The 14,759-nt window shown below is 45.7% G+C and overlaps 1 protein-coding gene across 1 annotated transcript; it reads right to left on the reverse strand.

Moving 5' to 3' along the window:
* Positions 1–1,400: 1,400 nt before the first annotated feature.
* On the reverse strand, positions 1,401–8,748 carry Chchd2 (coiled-coil-helix-coiled-coil-helix domain containing 2). Its single transcript, XM_021162560.2, has 4 exons — positions 8,600–8,748; positions 5,060–5,309; positions 3,551–3,701; positions 1,401–1,648 (listed from the first exon to the last, which is right to left on the reverse strand). Exons 1-4 carry the CDS (start codon positions 8,647–8,649, stop codon positions 1,638–1,640), a joined length of 462 nt encoding a protein of 153 aa, XP_021018219.1. The 5' UTR covers positions 8,650–8,748; the 3' UTR covers positions 1,401–1,637.
* Positions 8,749–14,759: the final 6,011 nt, after the last annotated feature.

The following is a 14,759-nucleotide window of genomic DNA, read 5'->3' on the forward strand; positions in this document are numbered from 1 at the left end:
TTAAAATAAATAAATATATATAAAATATTATATAATATATATAAATATATATATATATAAATAAATATATATATGGGTTAAGACCCCACATGACAGGATGTGATAGTGGATGCCTTCAATCCCAGCACGTGGGAGGTAGAGGCGGGGTGTGTGTGTGTGTGTGGGGGGGGGGGGGGGAATCTGTTTCATGTCATCCAAGAACTGTTACATAAGAAAACCTGACTTGAGCCGGGTGTGGTGGCGCAAGCCTTTAATCCCAGCACTCAGGAGGCAGTCGCAGGCGGATTTCTGAGTTCCAGGCCAGCCTGGTCTACAGAGTGAGTTCAAGAAAACCCTGACTTGAAAAACAAAACAAAAAATAACACCCCCAAAACTATAGGACCCCATATGAAAATGGAGGACCTAGAGAGATGGTTCAGTGGTTAGGAGCACTGGCTGGTCTGGGACTAGGGTTATTTCTAGCATCCACATGGTTGCTCACAACCTATTATGGCTCTGTTTCCAGGGGATGATGTCTTCCATCTAGGCGAAACACACACATCCAATACAAATAAAACACCAAAAATTTTTTGTAAAGAAAGCCATCTGGCAGAAACTAAAACCTCTTTTGAAAAATAGTACTTTTGAAAAAATGTGCTCAAGGTTGTACCCTGGTCTGTGCTATTCTTAACAGTGTGAGACCATGCTCTGTCCCCACCAAGGCACAGCGCCCTTTGCAAATAAAAACCAAGAGCTCATTCCAGTCTTCTGCAGAATTAACACTTTCGTGGGACCCTGGACCTGGAGCAGCTAAAACCATTTTAAAAAGCAGCACGATTAGTCAAGGTTCTCTAGTCAGAATTTATTGGAATGACACTCTGCAGTCCAACTAACCCAACAATGGCCAGCTGTGAAAGGGAAGTCTAAGAATCTAGTTGTCCCGCAAGACTAGATGTTTCAGCTGGTCTTCTACATAAGCTGGAATCCTGAAGAAATAGACTCCAACAGATACATGCTGACAAGTGCTAGCAGGAGAGAACCCTTCCTTCTTCATTGTCGTTATGCAGGCCTCCAGCAGGCAGAAGGCATGGCGGGATTAAAGGTGTAGCACAGCTAGGACATAAACTGTTCCTTACTTGGAACTTGACTGTCCCCGACTGGCCTTGAACTCAGATCCACTTGCCTGTGTCTCCTGGGATTAAAAGCATGTATCACTTTACCTGGGCCTAAGCTTTTCCTAAATTCTATGCCTGGAGATTCGGATCAGAAAGCTGTGTTTTGATGAGGAACTGTATTAAAAGGCCAGAGCACTAGGAAGGCTGAGCACCTCTGGACTAGACGAATGACAGGCACAGAGAATGGCTTCTCCTAGGATGCTACTATGTTCCGCAGGCACACACAATAAGGACGCTACCACACACTTCAGAATAACCAATTTATTTTTTTTTAACTCACAATCACAACACAGTCCAAGGAGGCCAAACACGTGCCCAGTAACCAACACTACATACAAGCCTCAGTAAGCATCCATAGTTAGATCTCTTTCATGGCCATTCCAAAGCAATGGAGCTGTTAGAAATATAAGGGTCCACACTTGTACTATTGTACTATCAGTTATACAGAACCAATGTTACATCTCTTCAGCTTGAATTTCTTGATTACATTAAACCTGTTTAAAAAAAAAAGTAAGTTTAAGTTAGAAGACACCCAACACCACCATTTCAGGGTTCATTCAATCAAACCTCAATTCTATCTTTGCCATAACTAAGACATGGTGCACGTGTCTACAGACAAAGGCCCGAAGCAGAGGGTTAGCCAACTTGGTAGATGTTAAACCACCAAGAAGTTATGAATTAAGACAAGTATGTATCTGTCTCTCTCAATTCCATTACTAACCCTCTGTCAGAAGCTAAGGGGAGGGTTTCCTCAATGGGCACGGCAGTGTAGTGCCTGTCTCTACCTAACAACCCTGTCCTGGAAATAGATATTCCGTGGACCAGTTCACAGACATCCCCAGCATTCTGTCTGGGAGTTCTCAGGTTGGGGATCGGCCTCAGGCCTGGGTCTTCCCTGTTGTGGGACGGTCTGATATCAGTTTTATCAGGCAGAGAACCTTATCGAGATTCATGAATAACATGTTGGTTTTTTTTTTTTTTTTTTTGGTTTTTCGAGACAAGGTTTCTTTTTTTGGTTTTTTCAAGACAGGGTTTCTCTGTATAGTCCTGGCTGTCCTGGAACTCACTTTGTAGACCAGGCTGGCCTCGAACTCAGAAATCCGCCTGCCTCTGCCTCCGCTGAAGCCCCCAGTGATGGCGTGGCCCAGGGTGTGCCCCACTGCAGAGCCCACAGCCACACCGGCCGCGGTGGTAGCCATCTGGGCCATCAGGCCTGGCTGTCGGGGCGCAGCGGCAGGTGAGCCAACTGCAGATGGTGCAGCTGCTGCTGGAGGCTGAGCTGCAGGTGCTCTTCGGGGAGCAGCCCTCATCTGAGGGGCCCGGCTGGAAAAGAACAAAACTCCTCAGGTCCCAGACAAATCGCTTTGCAATCTACTCAAGAGACCAAACAGGCCATGTTCAGAGGCACATAGGTGGAAAAACCAGATCAGGGCCATCTTCACCATACAGTGACTTATTTCTACTTTAACCCTCTCCCATATACCCTTCCTTGATCTATTTTCTTTTTTTTTTTTTAAAGGGGCTACTTGGCCCTTCCTCTCTTTCTTTCTTTCTTTTTAATATTTATTTATTTATTATATGTAAATACACTGTAGCTGTCTTCAGTGCTGGGATTAAAGGCGTGTGCCACCACGCCCGGCGAATAACGTTTTTTAAACAGCAGTGGTTCCTCTCTAGTTTTTTTGAGAGACAGGATTTTCCTCTGTTTCCTGAGTGCTGGATTAAAACTGTGCATGACCTCTATCTGGCTAGGACAAGTACCTCTTAATTCCATTCCTAAATACCTCACCACCCTCCCATCTAACTCAGCTATTTTCACCCTGACGGTCTCCTTAGGTCACTACAGCATGAGGACCTAAGGTTGAGAACCAGTACTCTAATTGAAACTGGAAAACAAAAACAAGCATTGAACTGTAAATACTACAAGATTTCTTCCGGGGGGGGGGGGGGTAGGGGGGAAGAGTAGGGGACTTTCAGGATAGCATTTGAAATGTAAATGAGAAAATACCTAATAAAAGAATTTTTTTGGAGAAAAAAAAAAGAATTCTACAAGGGCAGGGCAGCCATGGTGTATGCCTTTAATTAGAGGCACACAGATCTCTGGAGGCCAACCTGGTCTACAGTGAATTCTAGAACAGCGAATGATATGTACAGAAACCCTGCCTCAAAAACAGTCTTGCCGGGCATGGTGGCGCACATCTTTAATCCCAGCACTCGGGAGGCAGACAGAGGCGAATTTCTGAGTTCCAGACCAGCCTGATCTACAAAGTGAGTAGCTATACAGAGAAACCGTGTCTCGAAAAACAAACAAACAAAAAGGTCTTATTGGAGGACTTAACTCCAAAACTAAATAGGGTTCAGGACCATCAACCTGAGCAGAGGGACAAGTCACCTACCATTTGCAATCCTGCACTGCCGCAGTACCTCGTTGAAGCCCTCACAGAGCTTGACATCGCTCTGGTTCTGAGCACACTCCAGAAACTGCTTGATCTCTAGAGAGCAAGGTCCAAAAGACTGCTGGTTCTGCAGCTGGGCTCCCTGAGGCTCCTGCAAAGACACAACATCTTGTGTTGAGATGAGAAAGCATAGGCCACCACCCAAGGGCAGCGCTCACACAATGGGAGCTGGGGAAACAACTGGAGAAAGGTGCAAGTTTAGTGCCAGCCAGGAACATGGCAGTGAAAACTATGTAAAGAACAAAGATGTCCTCGACAACTCAGAACCAAAAGAAACAAACGCCAAATCACATCATCTGGAGCGTAAATGGGAGCCAAGGTCCTATGAAGAACTTGCTCAGTACACTCAAGGCTCTGGGCTGGGCCTTAACATTGTAAACATTAAGACCAAAACTTTAAAAACGGGCTAGGGACTCCACAGTTAAGACTGTATTCTTTGCCCCGGGTTTGAGGTTTGATCCCAGCACAACATACACACACACTCTCTCTCTCTCTCTCTCTCTCTCTCAGGCGCGCATGTGTGTATTATATATATGTATACATATGTTTATATATGTATATTGGTGTATGTGTGTACTGTGTGTGTGTGTGTATTGTGTATGTGTGTGTGTGTATAGTGAACCATTCCTAAGGAAAACTGGATCATGGGAAAATATGGGCAAGAGATGGATGAGAATTTCAGACATACCAGAAATACATGCTCCTTAGAAAATACATCTACCCCAGAGAAAGAAATAGTAAAAGACATATAAACAAAACCAAAAACCCAAACTAGGTAAGGGGTCATAAAGCCACAAAAGGGACTGATTGTGTAAGGAAGGCCAGGCCTCAGGGCTCAGGGCTCTGCCTGTGACACCAGCACTTGAGAGGCCAAGAAGACTGTTACAAGTTAGAAGTCAGTTTGGGTCACACAGTGAAGACTTTGTCTTCAAAAGCAACAGTAAAAGTGTGGCCAAGATAAGTACTTAAAGCCAAGGTAGGAGGCTTGCCAGTTCAAGGCTAATTTGAGTGATATGCTCTCAAAAACAAGCATCACCTAAAGGGAAAAAGGCTGTTGTACAGTAACTCCTGTTGTAACTCGGACCACCCTATGTGGCTTTATACGTGATCCTCCCATGAGTGTGTGGACAGATGTCCCCAAGGGGAGATAGGCCAAACATACCCTCAACCACTCTCTTATTTCCTGGAGACACAACCTCTCACTGAACCAGAAACTAATTTCATCTCAGCAGGCCAGTCAGCCCTGCTGTGGAAACTGCCTGTCTCCGCCCCACAATGCATGTGGTTACAGTTATGTATGGCTATGCCTGATTTTTTGTGGGCTCATAGGATTTGAACTCAGGTCCTCATGGTATCAGAGTAAATGCTTATTCATAAAAGACACTCTCCAGCTGCCAACACATGTCAGAAAAGAAAAGCACAGGAAGGAGAAGCTGCTCCAAAGCTCACCTGGTAAGTGATGTCAGGCTTTGCGGGCTCAGCACTGCCACCTCCGCTGAAGCCCCCAGTGATGGCGTGGCCCAGGGTGTGCCCCACTGCAGAGCCCACAGCCACACCGGCCGCGGTGGTAGCCATCTGGGCCATCAGGCCTGGCTGTCGGGGCGCAGCGGCAGGTGAGCCAACTGCAGATGGTGCAGCTGCTGCTGGAGGCTGAGCTGCAGGTGCTCTTCGGGGAGCAGCCCTCATCTGAGGGGCCCGGCTGGAAAAGAACAAAACTCCTCAGGTCCCAGACAAATCGCTTTGCAATCTACTCAAGAGACCAAACAGGCCATGTTCAGAGGCACATAGGTGGAAAAACCAGATCAGGGCCATCTTCACCATACAGTGACTTATTTCTACTTTAACCCTCTCCCATATACCCTTCCTTGATCTATTTTCTTTTTTTTTTTTTAAAGGGGCTACTTGGCCCTTCCTCTCTTTCTTTCTTTCTTTTTAATATTTATTTATTTATTATATGTAAATACACTGTAGCTGTCTTCAGACACTCCAGAAGAGGGAGTCAGATCTTATTACAGATGGCTGTGAGCCACCATGTGGTTGCTGGGATTTGAACTCTGGACCTTTGGAAGAGCAGTCGGGTGCTCTTACCCACTGAGCCATCTCACCAGCCCTTGATCTATTTTCAAGCTGATAGCCTCCTTTTTCATCATCTTTATTAGATGCATACCTGTGTACACACACATTTCTGCACATTGCTGACCACCTGGTGTGCTCCTTGCTTCCGACTCTTAAGAGTCCCTTAGTTGCTGTATTCTTTTTTAATATTTATTTCATGTATGTGAGTACATTGTAACTGTCTTCAGACACAACAGAAGAGGGCATCAGATCTCATTACAGATGGTTGTGAGCCACAGCCCTGCTGTGGAAACTGCCTGTCTCCACCCCACAATGCTGTGGTTACAGTTATGTATGCTATGCCTGATTTTTTGTGGGCTCATAGGATTTGAATTCAGGACCTCTGGAAGAGCAGTCAGTGCTCCTAACCTCTGAGTCATCTCTCCAGCCCAAGTTGCTGTATTCTTTATGTAAGGCTGAGGTCTGTGGACTTTTCACTGTACAGCACAGTACAGTACAGTTTGGCATATCTACTCTTATCCTTGCTCTATACAGTAATTTTAAGGCCAACCTAACAATCAATACCCTTGTCTCAAAATGGTGAACAACGCTGTCATACAGTTAGGCGTGGTAGTGCACACTCAGGAAGCAGTCAAGTGGAAACTCAGGGTCAGGTCATCAGACCCCTCTGAGTTTCCAAGGCTCTAGTGCCCATTCATTTGCATTATGTCCACTTATGGACAATTAAAGTTAGAAAGTTCCCCAAAGGATTTATTTATTTAAATGACAGTTGGACCTCTCTGAGCTCCAAGGCATTAGAAGCTATAGAATGAGCAAACACTTGGGAGGCAGAGGCAGGCGGATTTCTGAGTCAAGGCCAACTTGGTCTACAAAGTTGAGTTCCAGGACAACCAGGGCTACACAGAGAAACCCTGTCTCAAAAAAACAAAAAAAAAAAAAAAACAAAAACAAAAATAGAATGAGCAAACAGCTTTCCTTTATTAGTCTATCAGTATCAGAAATATCAGACAGGTGCTGCCATGTAAAAAAAAAATTGAGGACAGTCAAGGACTAACCTAGTGAACATCTGAACCAAGATTTAGAGCTGGAAGGAGGACAGGCGGCTGGTCAAAGACTCACTAGAGAAGGATGCTTGACACCTTGAGGTTGGTTGACTCCTGGAACCCAGAAGGTGGAAAGAAACAACCAACCCCCATAAGGTGCCCTTGGACCTTCACTCCAGCACACACAGAGGCATAAATACACTGGCCATCCCGGCTATTCAGTTAGTGAACAAGGCCATTTAGAAGAAGGATTTAGGACCAGTGTTGACAATGGAGAAAGACAGTCACAAGTCAACAAAAGTCATGAGGTGATATTAGGAATGCAGTCCAGTGCCTTCATTTTACCCAGTTAGAAAGGGCTGGGCTTAATTCCAGCACCTGGGAGGCAGAGGCAGGTAGATTTCTGAGTTTGAGGCCAGCCTGGTCTACGGAGTGAGTTCCAGGACAGCCAGGGCTACACAGAAAAACCCTGCCTCAAAAATAAATAAATAAATAAATAAATAAATCAAGAAAGGGTTGGGCTGGAGAGATGGCTCAGGAGTTAAGAGCACAGACTACTCTTCTAAAGGTCCTGAGTTCAATTCCCAGCAACCACATGGTGGCTCACAACCATCTGTAATGAGATCAGATGCCCTCTTTTGGTGTGTCTGAAAACAGCTTCAGTGTACTCGTCATATACATAAAATAATTTTTTAAAGATTTATTTTATGCATAAGTACACTGTAGCTGTCTTCAGACACCCCAGAAGAGGGCATCTGACCTCACTACAGATGGTTTTGAGTCATCATGTGTTGCTGGGACTTGAACTCAGGACCTTCCAAAGAACAGTCAGTGCTCTTACCTGCTGAGCCATCTCGCCAGCCCATAAAAAAAAAAATCGGGAAGCAAAGGCGGGCAGCCTCTTTGGAGTTCCAGCCAGGGCCACAGTGAAAGCCCCTTTCAAGGAAACAACAAACCACTACGCCAATCCAAAAAGAAAAATCTAGGGAAAGTGACCTGCCTGAGCTGCAACTTTGACTCATTTTTTTGAGGGGGTTCTGGACAAGAATCTCTCTATGGGTAGCCTTGCTAGCCTTGAACTGGTCGCAACCCCCGCTTGCCTTCCGGGAGAAGGAGGCAAAAGGGACTATCTTGATGGCAGATGACGCATGCGCTACAACATGCAGTCCTGAGGTTCACTCCCAGTACGATTTTATTACCCCAAAGAGGGACCTTCAGAATCTGGATTGGGGGAAAGGGATGTCAACAATTTCCTATTTGTTTTTTAGGTCGGCCAGCAAGGTAGCTCAATAGATCGTTTACCACAAAATGGAAGACATCTTGGACCCAAGTGATGAAAAGATCTAAACTTTAAATTTTCGGCCCTCCACACACAGCCCGCAATTTTCTTTCTTTCTTTTTCCTTAAAAAAAAAAAAAAAAAAAAAAAAGGAAAGAAAGAAAATCTTTAAAGCCGGCAATCCCAGCCCTAAGGAAGCGGAGTCAGGAAAATCAAGGAAGGCCAGCCAGCCAGGCCTTATAAAGTTCAAGGCTAACCTGAGACTCAAAAACGCAGTAAGTAGAAAAAAGAAAATACAAAAACCACCCCACCCCCACCCCTGGCCAAGCGTTTCGCACGCATCTTTCTTTCCTCGCCTCCTCGTATACTACGCCCTCGACAGCCCTTCCCCCAGCCTGTCTAGGGAAAAGGTCACGTTTCAGAGTCCTCTCCCCGAGTGCACCGACCATGTCCCCGTTCTCAGGAAGTCCGCCCCACCAGCGGATCCCTTCCCGACCGCTAGCTGTCTCACCCCCGGTCGCCTTCGCAGCCCTCAGGCTACAGAACCCTGCCCTGGCCACCTGCGCTCGGTTCCCGGCCCCGAGGGTCTCACCTGGCCGGAGGAGTCACCCGGGAAGTGCGGCTTCGGCTTCCACGCGGCATCCTAACTGCTAGAAGTCTCACCGATCAGCGAAGACAAACTGCGAAACGCCCAGAAGCGTCCAGCAATTTCTACCAAGGAGAGAGGAAGGGTGGAGGCGGTACCTCACGCGGCAGCCAATAAGAAACCAGGAAAAGCTCGGGCGCTAAAGGTTATTGAACAAAGAAGACGTCAGTAATGGGCAGAGCCTGGGCTCAGCGTCCTAGGCCCGGAAGTTACGAAGTTAGCGAGGAGGAGCTGAGGCTAACCGGAAGTTCCTGGGGTTGCACTCTCAAATCTTGTCCTCCGATTCAATGGTGGAGGTTAGGTTTTTGCTTCCGATGGCTGGCCGGCCTACTCCACAACCTGGCTGACCTTGATTTTCACTGTCTCCTGCCTTAGCCTCTCAAGTAAACTGGATTAGGGGCTTACTGGGGTCTGCTTTTGGGCTGTTTACTTAACCCTTCTCTGTTTTGTTTTGGGACAATGCCTCCGGTAATGGATGTTGGCTTGGATCTCGCTGTTCTCACGTCTCAGCCTCCTAGTACTGGTCACGCAGGAAAAACTCTGTTTTTCTGTTATAAAGGATTTACTAATAAACGTGTTTGGAAATATTAAATTACACAAGCAGAATTTCGCTAAAGGAGTTCTGCTCCCAACATGTCTGGAACATAGTGAACTAGCCGAGCTTGTTAGAAACTATGAAAAGGGGGCTGGTGAGATGGCTCAGCGGTTAAGAGCACTGACTGCTCTTCAAAAGATCCAGAGTTCAAATCCCAGCAACCACATGGTGGCTCACAACCACCCATAACGAGATTTGGCACCCTCTTCTGGTGTGTCTGAAGACAACTACAGTGTACTTACATATAATAAATAAATAAATCTTAAAAAAAAAAAAGAAACTATGGAAAAGAAAATTCTGTACATAATTCAAGTTTCTGTTGCAGAGAAATTTTCTGCTCTTGTTTATTTACCAAGGCTCGCCTTCAATTAGGCGCTATTTCCATAATAAAAGATGACCATCATGACTTAATACTAGCCAGTAAGATCATCTGCATATCAAAGAACAGGCCTCTAAAGCTGTGGTCCTCAACCTGTGGGTTTCAGACTTTGATTTAGGAACAGAGACACTGCTCTTTTCCACATAAGACTGCTCAAATGCAGAGATGCCCACATTCCAGTATCCAGAACTGTATAAAAGGGTCGCAGCATTAGGAAAGTTGAGAATCATTGAATCTAGAAGACTCCTCAACTGTGGCCACAGAGACTTGTAGTCCCATAAGCTGTCGCAACAAAGGCTGTTGGTGACCTGAGCCCATTGATTGGCAGAGATATCTGCTGTGTCAATCCATGATGCTTCCTGGAAAACACTCGGGTCCTGGTAATGTGGATGAAGACCATTCCCACACATTGTCCATGAGGTCATATAGTCCTACAGAGTAGCAGTGGGCCATCAGATGGAGAAGCAGGGGACTCTCTCCTCCCCACCAAATGCTCAGGGGAATGGGGGAAGAGTTTTCCTCTGCCACCTTGTCAGGCACTATGTATGAAAGGAGATCTTACCATAGTTGTTCTGTGGCAGTGGGAAAGCGATCACTGGTGACAGTCCGTGAAAACCATCTTCAGCTCTGTTACTCCTGGGGAACAATCTGTGACAAGGACAATGGAAGTCAAAGAGTTATCAGCCTGTCCCAAGGATGTGCTCCTGTCTGTCCAGAGGAAAACCATGAAAGATCTTGAGAGAGAGTGAAAAATTATTTAAGCCCCTAGACCTGTGTCCAAAATAGAGAACTTGCCCCATTGTTCCAGGATGCCAGGTCTTTTCGGTTAGCCCAATGCCAGGTGTTTGCGGTTTTTGCCTTTATAAACCCCACACCCCTTGAGCTCATATTTAACTCCTCTATCCCTGCGTGGGATACAAGTCGTCCCCAGTGCACTGGTCTTCCCCGAATAAACCTCTTGCAGTTTGCATCAAGACCGTTACTCGTGAGTGATTTGGGGTGTTGCCTCTCCTGAGTCAGAACGTGGGGGAGTCCTCACGTTGTGGGTCTTTCAACCAGAGTCACTCTACTCTGCTGCTTCATGGGGGGAGAGGGACCTCAGTTCCCTTCCATGGTGCTTTTTTGTTTTGTTTTGTTTTTTGTTTTTTGTTTTTCGAGACAGGGTTTCTCTGTATAGCCTTGGCTGTCCTGGAACCATGGTGCTTTGGAAAGAGCGCTGTCTCTGCGCATCCAGCTCCTCCATCCCTGGAGCAAAGGAACCACTGGAGCCTATGCTCTCCCATTGCCTTTCCTGACTTTATTTAAAGTCACCTGTGTTTGCTCATGTGATTGGTTCTATGAGACCCTGACTTAGAGGACTTAGAGCATTTCTCCCTGGAAGGTAAAGCCCCTGGACGTTCCTCAAGCTTGTTTTCCCTGATCTCTAAAAATACAGCCAGAAAGAAGCTCTTTGTTCTCTATAGCCAGCAAAAAGCCTTTTTGTTTCTATAACTTACAACTAGAGATGCAATAATTGTAATTTTACCAAGGACACCCGGCAGAGAAGAGCTGTAGCCCAACTCCTCCCAACTCTCCTCTCAACTCCTCCCAATTCCTCAGCTAGCTGTTAAAAGCCCCCTGTGCAGGGGCACAGCAGAAGGAGTTCATCCTCAGCTAGCTGATAATAAAACCTCTTGCAGTTTGCATAAGGTGTGGTTTTCTCTGAGTCATTGGGGTGCCGGCCAGCTCATCCTGGGCCAGCTTCGGGGGTCTTACAGTTCCTTCTGATCAAAGCTGGGGCCCAGGGACTGGGAAGAGAGCTCACTCTGTAAGCATAAGGACCCAAGTTCATATCCTCAGAACCATATTAAAAATAGGCATAGTGGCATGCACCTGTAAGCTAATGGTATGGGACAGAGAGAGACAGGTCCTGGCTAGCCTAGGAATGGAGAGCTCCACCTCCCATTGAGAAGTCTTGTCTCAAAAAAAAAAAAATACTGTGGAGCGGCTGGAGAGATGGTTCTGCAGTTAAGAGTACTAGCTGCTTTTCCAGAGCAACAGGGTTCAAATCCCAACACCCACAAGGCAGCATACAAATGTCTGTAGTTCCAGTTCCAGGGTATCTGGCACCCTTGCACTGACATAATTGCAGGTTAAACACCAATGCACATGAAAATAAATCTTGAAAATAAATAGCATGCACTGTGCTTGAAGAGAACCCAAGGAGGCCTCAGAAATCCTCCTGCCTCTGCCTCCCGAGTGCTGGGATTAAAGGTGTGCACCACCATGCCTGGCTTAATTTATTTTTTTTAATCCTAAAAATATGAAATAGAGAAGCAACTAAAGAAGATGCCATACATGAAAAATCTGTACATGTATGCCTAGATCACAAGTTGTAGGCTTATATTTTTCAAAATCTTACTTTAATAAGTATACATAAATGCTTTAACCTCCCTTCTAGCCCACCACCCACCAGACTTAGTGGAAAGGAAAGATGAACAGGGCAAAAGAAAATGTGGACCGGTTTAGAAATAGTTCTTCAGGGTGACTCAGCAGTTCAGTTCATACAAGTCAGCAGTGGTAGCTTGGTCCACTTGCAAACACCATTCATGAATCAGCAAGGGCAGTTTGACACAAAAGAAACTGAGGGGCTCTACCAGTCAGCCCTATTCTGGGGAAGCATCAAGAAGCTGCTGGAGTGAGGGCTGGAGAGATGGCTCAGTGGTTGAGAGCACCGACTGCTCTTCTGAAGGTTCAGAGTTCAAATCCCAGAAACCACTTGGTGGCTCACAACCATCCGTAATGATATCTGACGCCTTCTTCTGGTGTGTCTGAGGACAACTACAGTGTACTTAGATATAATAATAAATAAATCTTAAAAAAAAAAAGAAGCAGCTGCTGCTGGAGCACCACCTGAATTTCTTTGGTGGGTGTGATGGTCTGTATATTCTTGGACTAGGGAGTGGCACCATCTGGAGGTGTGGCCTTGATGGAATAGGTGTGACCTGGTTGGAATAGGTGTGTCACTGTGGGTGTGGGTTGAAAACTCTCACCCCAGTTGCTTGGAAGTCAGTCTTCCACTAGCAGCCTTTGGATGAAGAGGTAGAACTCTCGGCTCTGCCTGTGCCATGACAGCCTGGATGCTGCCATGCTCCCACCTTAATGAGAATGGACTGAACCTCTGAACCAGTAAGCCAGCCCCAATTAAATATTGTTTTTTATAAGACTTGTCTTGGTCATGGTGTCTGTTCAGAGCAGTAAAACCCTGACTAATACAGTCACAACAATCGTCAGCAAAGCCGGCAAGGTGAACCAATACCAGACACCGCCATCCACTGTCTGCTGGATTATATTTATACTCTTTCCAAACATCACATGTTCTCAAACATCCTCCCATGTGTCTGCTTCAGCAAAAACCTCTTCCCATAAGATGGTTTCCAGAAAAACATCACGTGACACAACCGAATCTCCAAAGGAACCAGGAATTTCCACTTCAACATCGAAGTCCAACAAGCTGGAGTTCAGCTGCCACTCCACTGGAGAAGCTGCTCCTACACAAGGGCAGATGATTGGGCTGTGGTTGGCTCAACAATATGTGACAGTCTGGTCCGGCTTGGTGGCACATGCCGTTAATCCCAGCACTTGGGAGGCAGAGGCAGGAGAATTTCTGAGTCCGAGGCCAGTCTGGTCTACAGAATGAGTTCCAGGACAGCCAGGGCTATACAGAGAAACCCTGTCTTGAAAAAAATATGTGACAGTCTGATGAACTTCTCTTTCTAAATAAGTGTCTAACAATGCTGTAAGGAAGGACTGTCAGTGAGATGAAACACTGCTAAGGTCTAGGGCCTGAGTTTGAACTTCTCACAGGCATGGTAGGTGAGAATCTGATCACTTAGTTGTCCTCTGACTTCCATAAGTAAAAGAAAAGGAAAGCCTAGTGGTGGTGGTGCACACCTTGGATCCCAGCAGTTACTCAGGAGGCTGAGGCAGGCAGATTACTGAGTTCGAGGCCAGCCTGGTCTACAGAGCAAGTTCCAGGACGGCCGGGGCTACACAGAAAAATTGTGCCTCCAAAAACAAACAAGCAAGCAAGCAAACAAACAAACAAACAAGAGGTAGACAGTGACTGTCTGTGGCCCCTTAAAAGTTAAGATTTCTGAGATGTAAGACTGTTCCTACATCTTTGTAGCTGTCATTGCCTGTTACTATGATTGTCCTCTGGTTCACGATTATGCTCCAATTTGCTTTAGAATCTGATCTTGACTGTCGTTTTAACAGGAAGAATGGAAGGTACACTGGTTATAGGAAATAGCTTTATCTCACTCTGTAAGGCCAGGGACTGGTCCCACCTGCTAGGTCCCAGTATTTGCTGAAGGAAGGATAACAAACCGGTTTTACCCAAATGGGAGGAGGGCAAGTGGGAGGGACTAATTTGACTGACCAGTCCCTGGGGAACCATAGAGACCTCGGCAGGATTAACTATTCTTTATAAAATCTGATCGTGGAAATTAGGAATGGATTGTATTAGGGTAACCATACAGACCTCAGTAGGATTATCTTTGATAAGATCTGATAATGGAAATTATGAATGTATTGAGATAAAAAAGAGAAAACAGGGCTCCCGGTCACTTTCATTGAAATTAACATGTCTACACTGCCACTGTCTACCGATAATTGATTTGATACCTAGCTGACACCTAAGATCAAGTATTCCCTTGTGAGATCCCCAAAGGGGATCCTTCAATTCCTGGTTTCCTGAAACACACACACACACACACACACACACACCCTAGACTGAATAGAAGTCACATATACGACTGTGGTTAAGAGCACTGTCTGCTCTTCTAGAGGTCCTAAGTTCAATTCCCAGTAACACATGGTGACTCACAACCATCTGAAATGGAATCCGATGCCCTCTTCTGGTGTATCAAAAGACAGCTATAGTGAACTTATATAAATAAAATAACTCTTTAAACACAGCTACAGTGTACTCATATACATAAGATAAATAAATAAATCTTTGAAAAAAGAAGTCACTCATAAACATTATCACAGGATACCAGGCTAGAAGGGAACTCAATGGAACACGCCCCCATACACATTTCTGGGGTTAGAGCTGATGGCCGTCTAAATAACGCCTTTTTCCTTCACTG

This window comes from Mus caroli, unplaced genomic scaffold, assembly GCF_978045245.1.
Source record: "Mus caroli unplaced genomic scaffold, Mus_caroli_1 scaffold_4, whole genome shotgun sequence".
Classification (NCBI taxonomy): domain Eukaryota; kingdom Metazoa; phylum Chordata; class Mammalia; order Rodentia; family Muridae; genus Mus; species Mus caroli.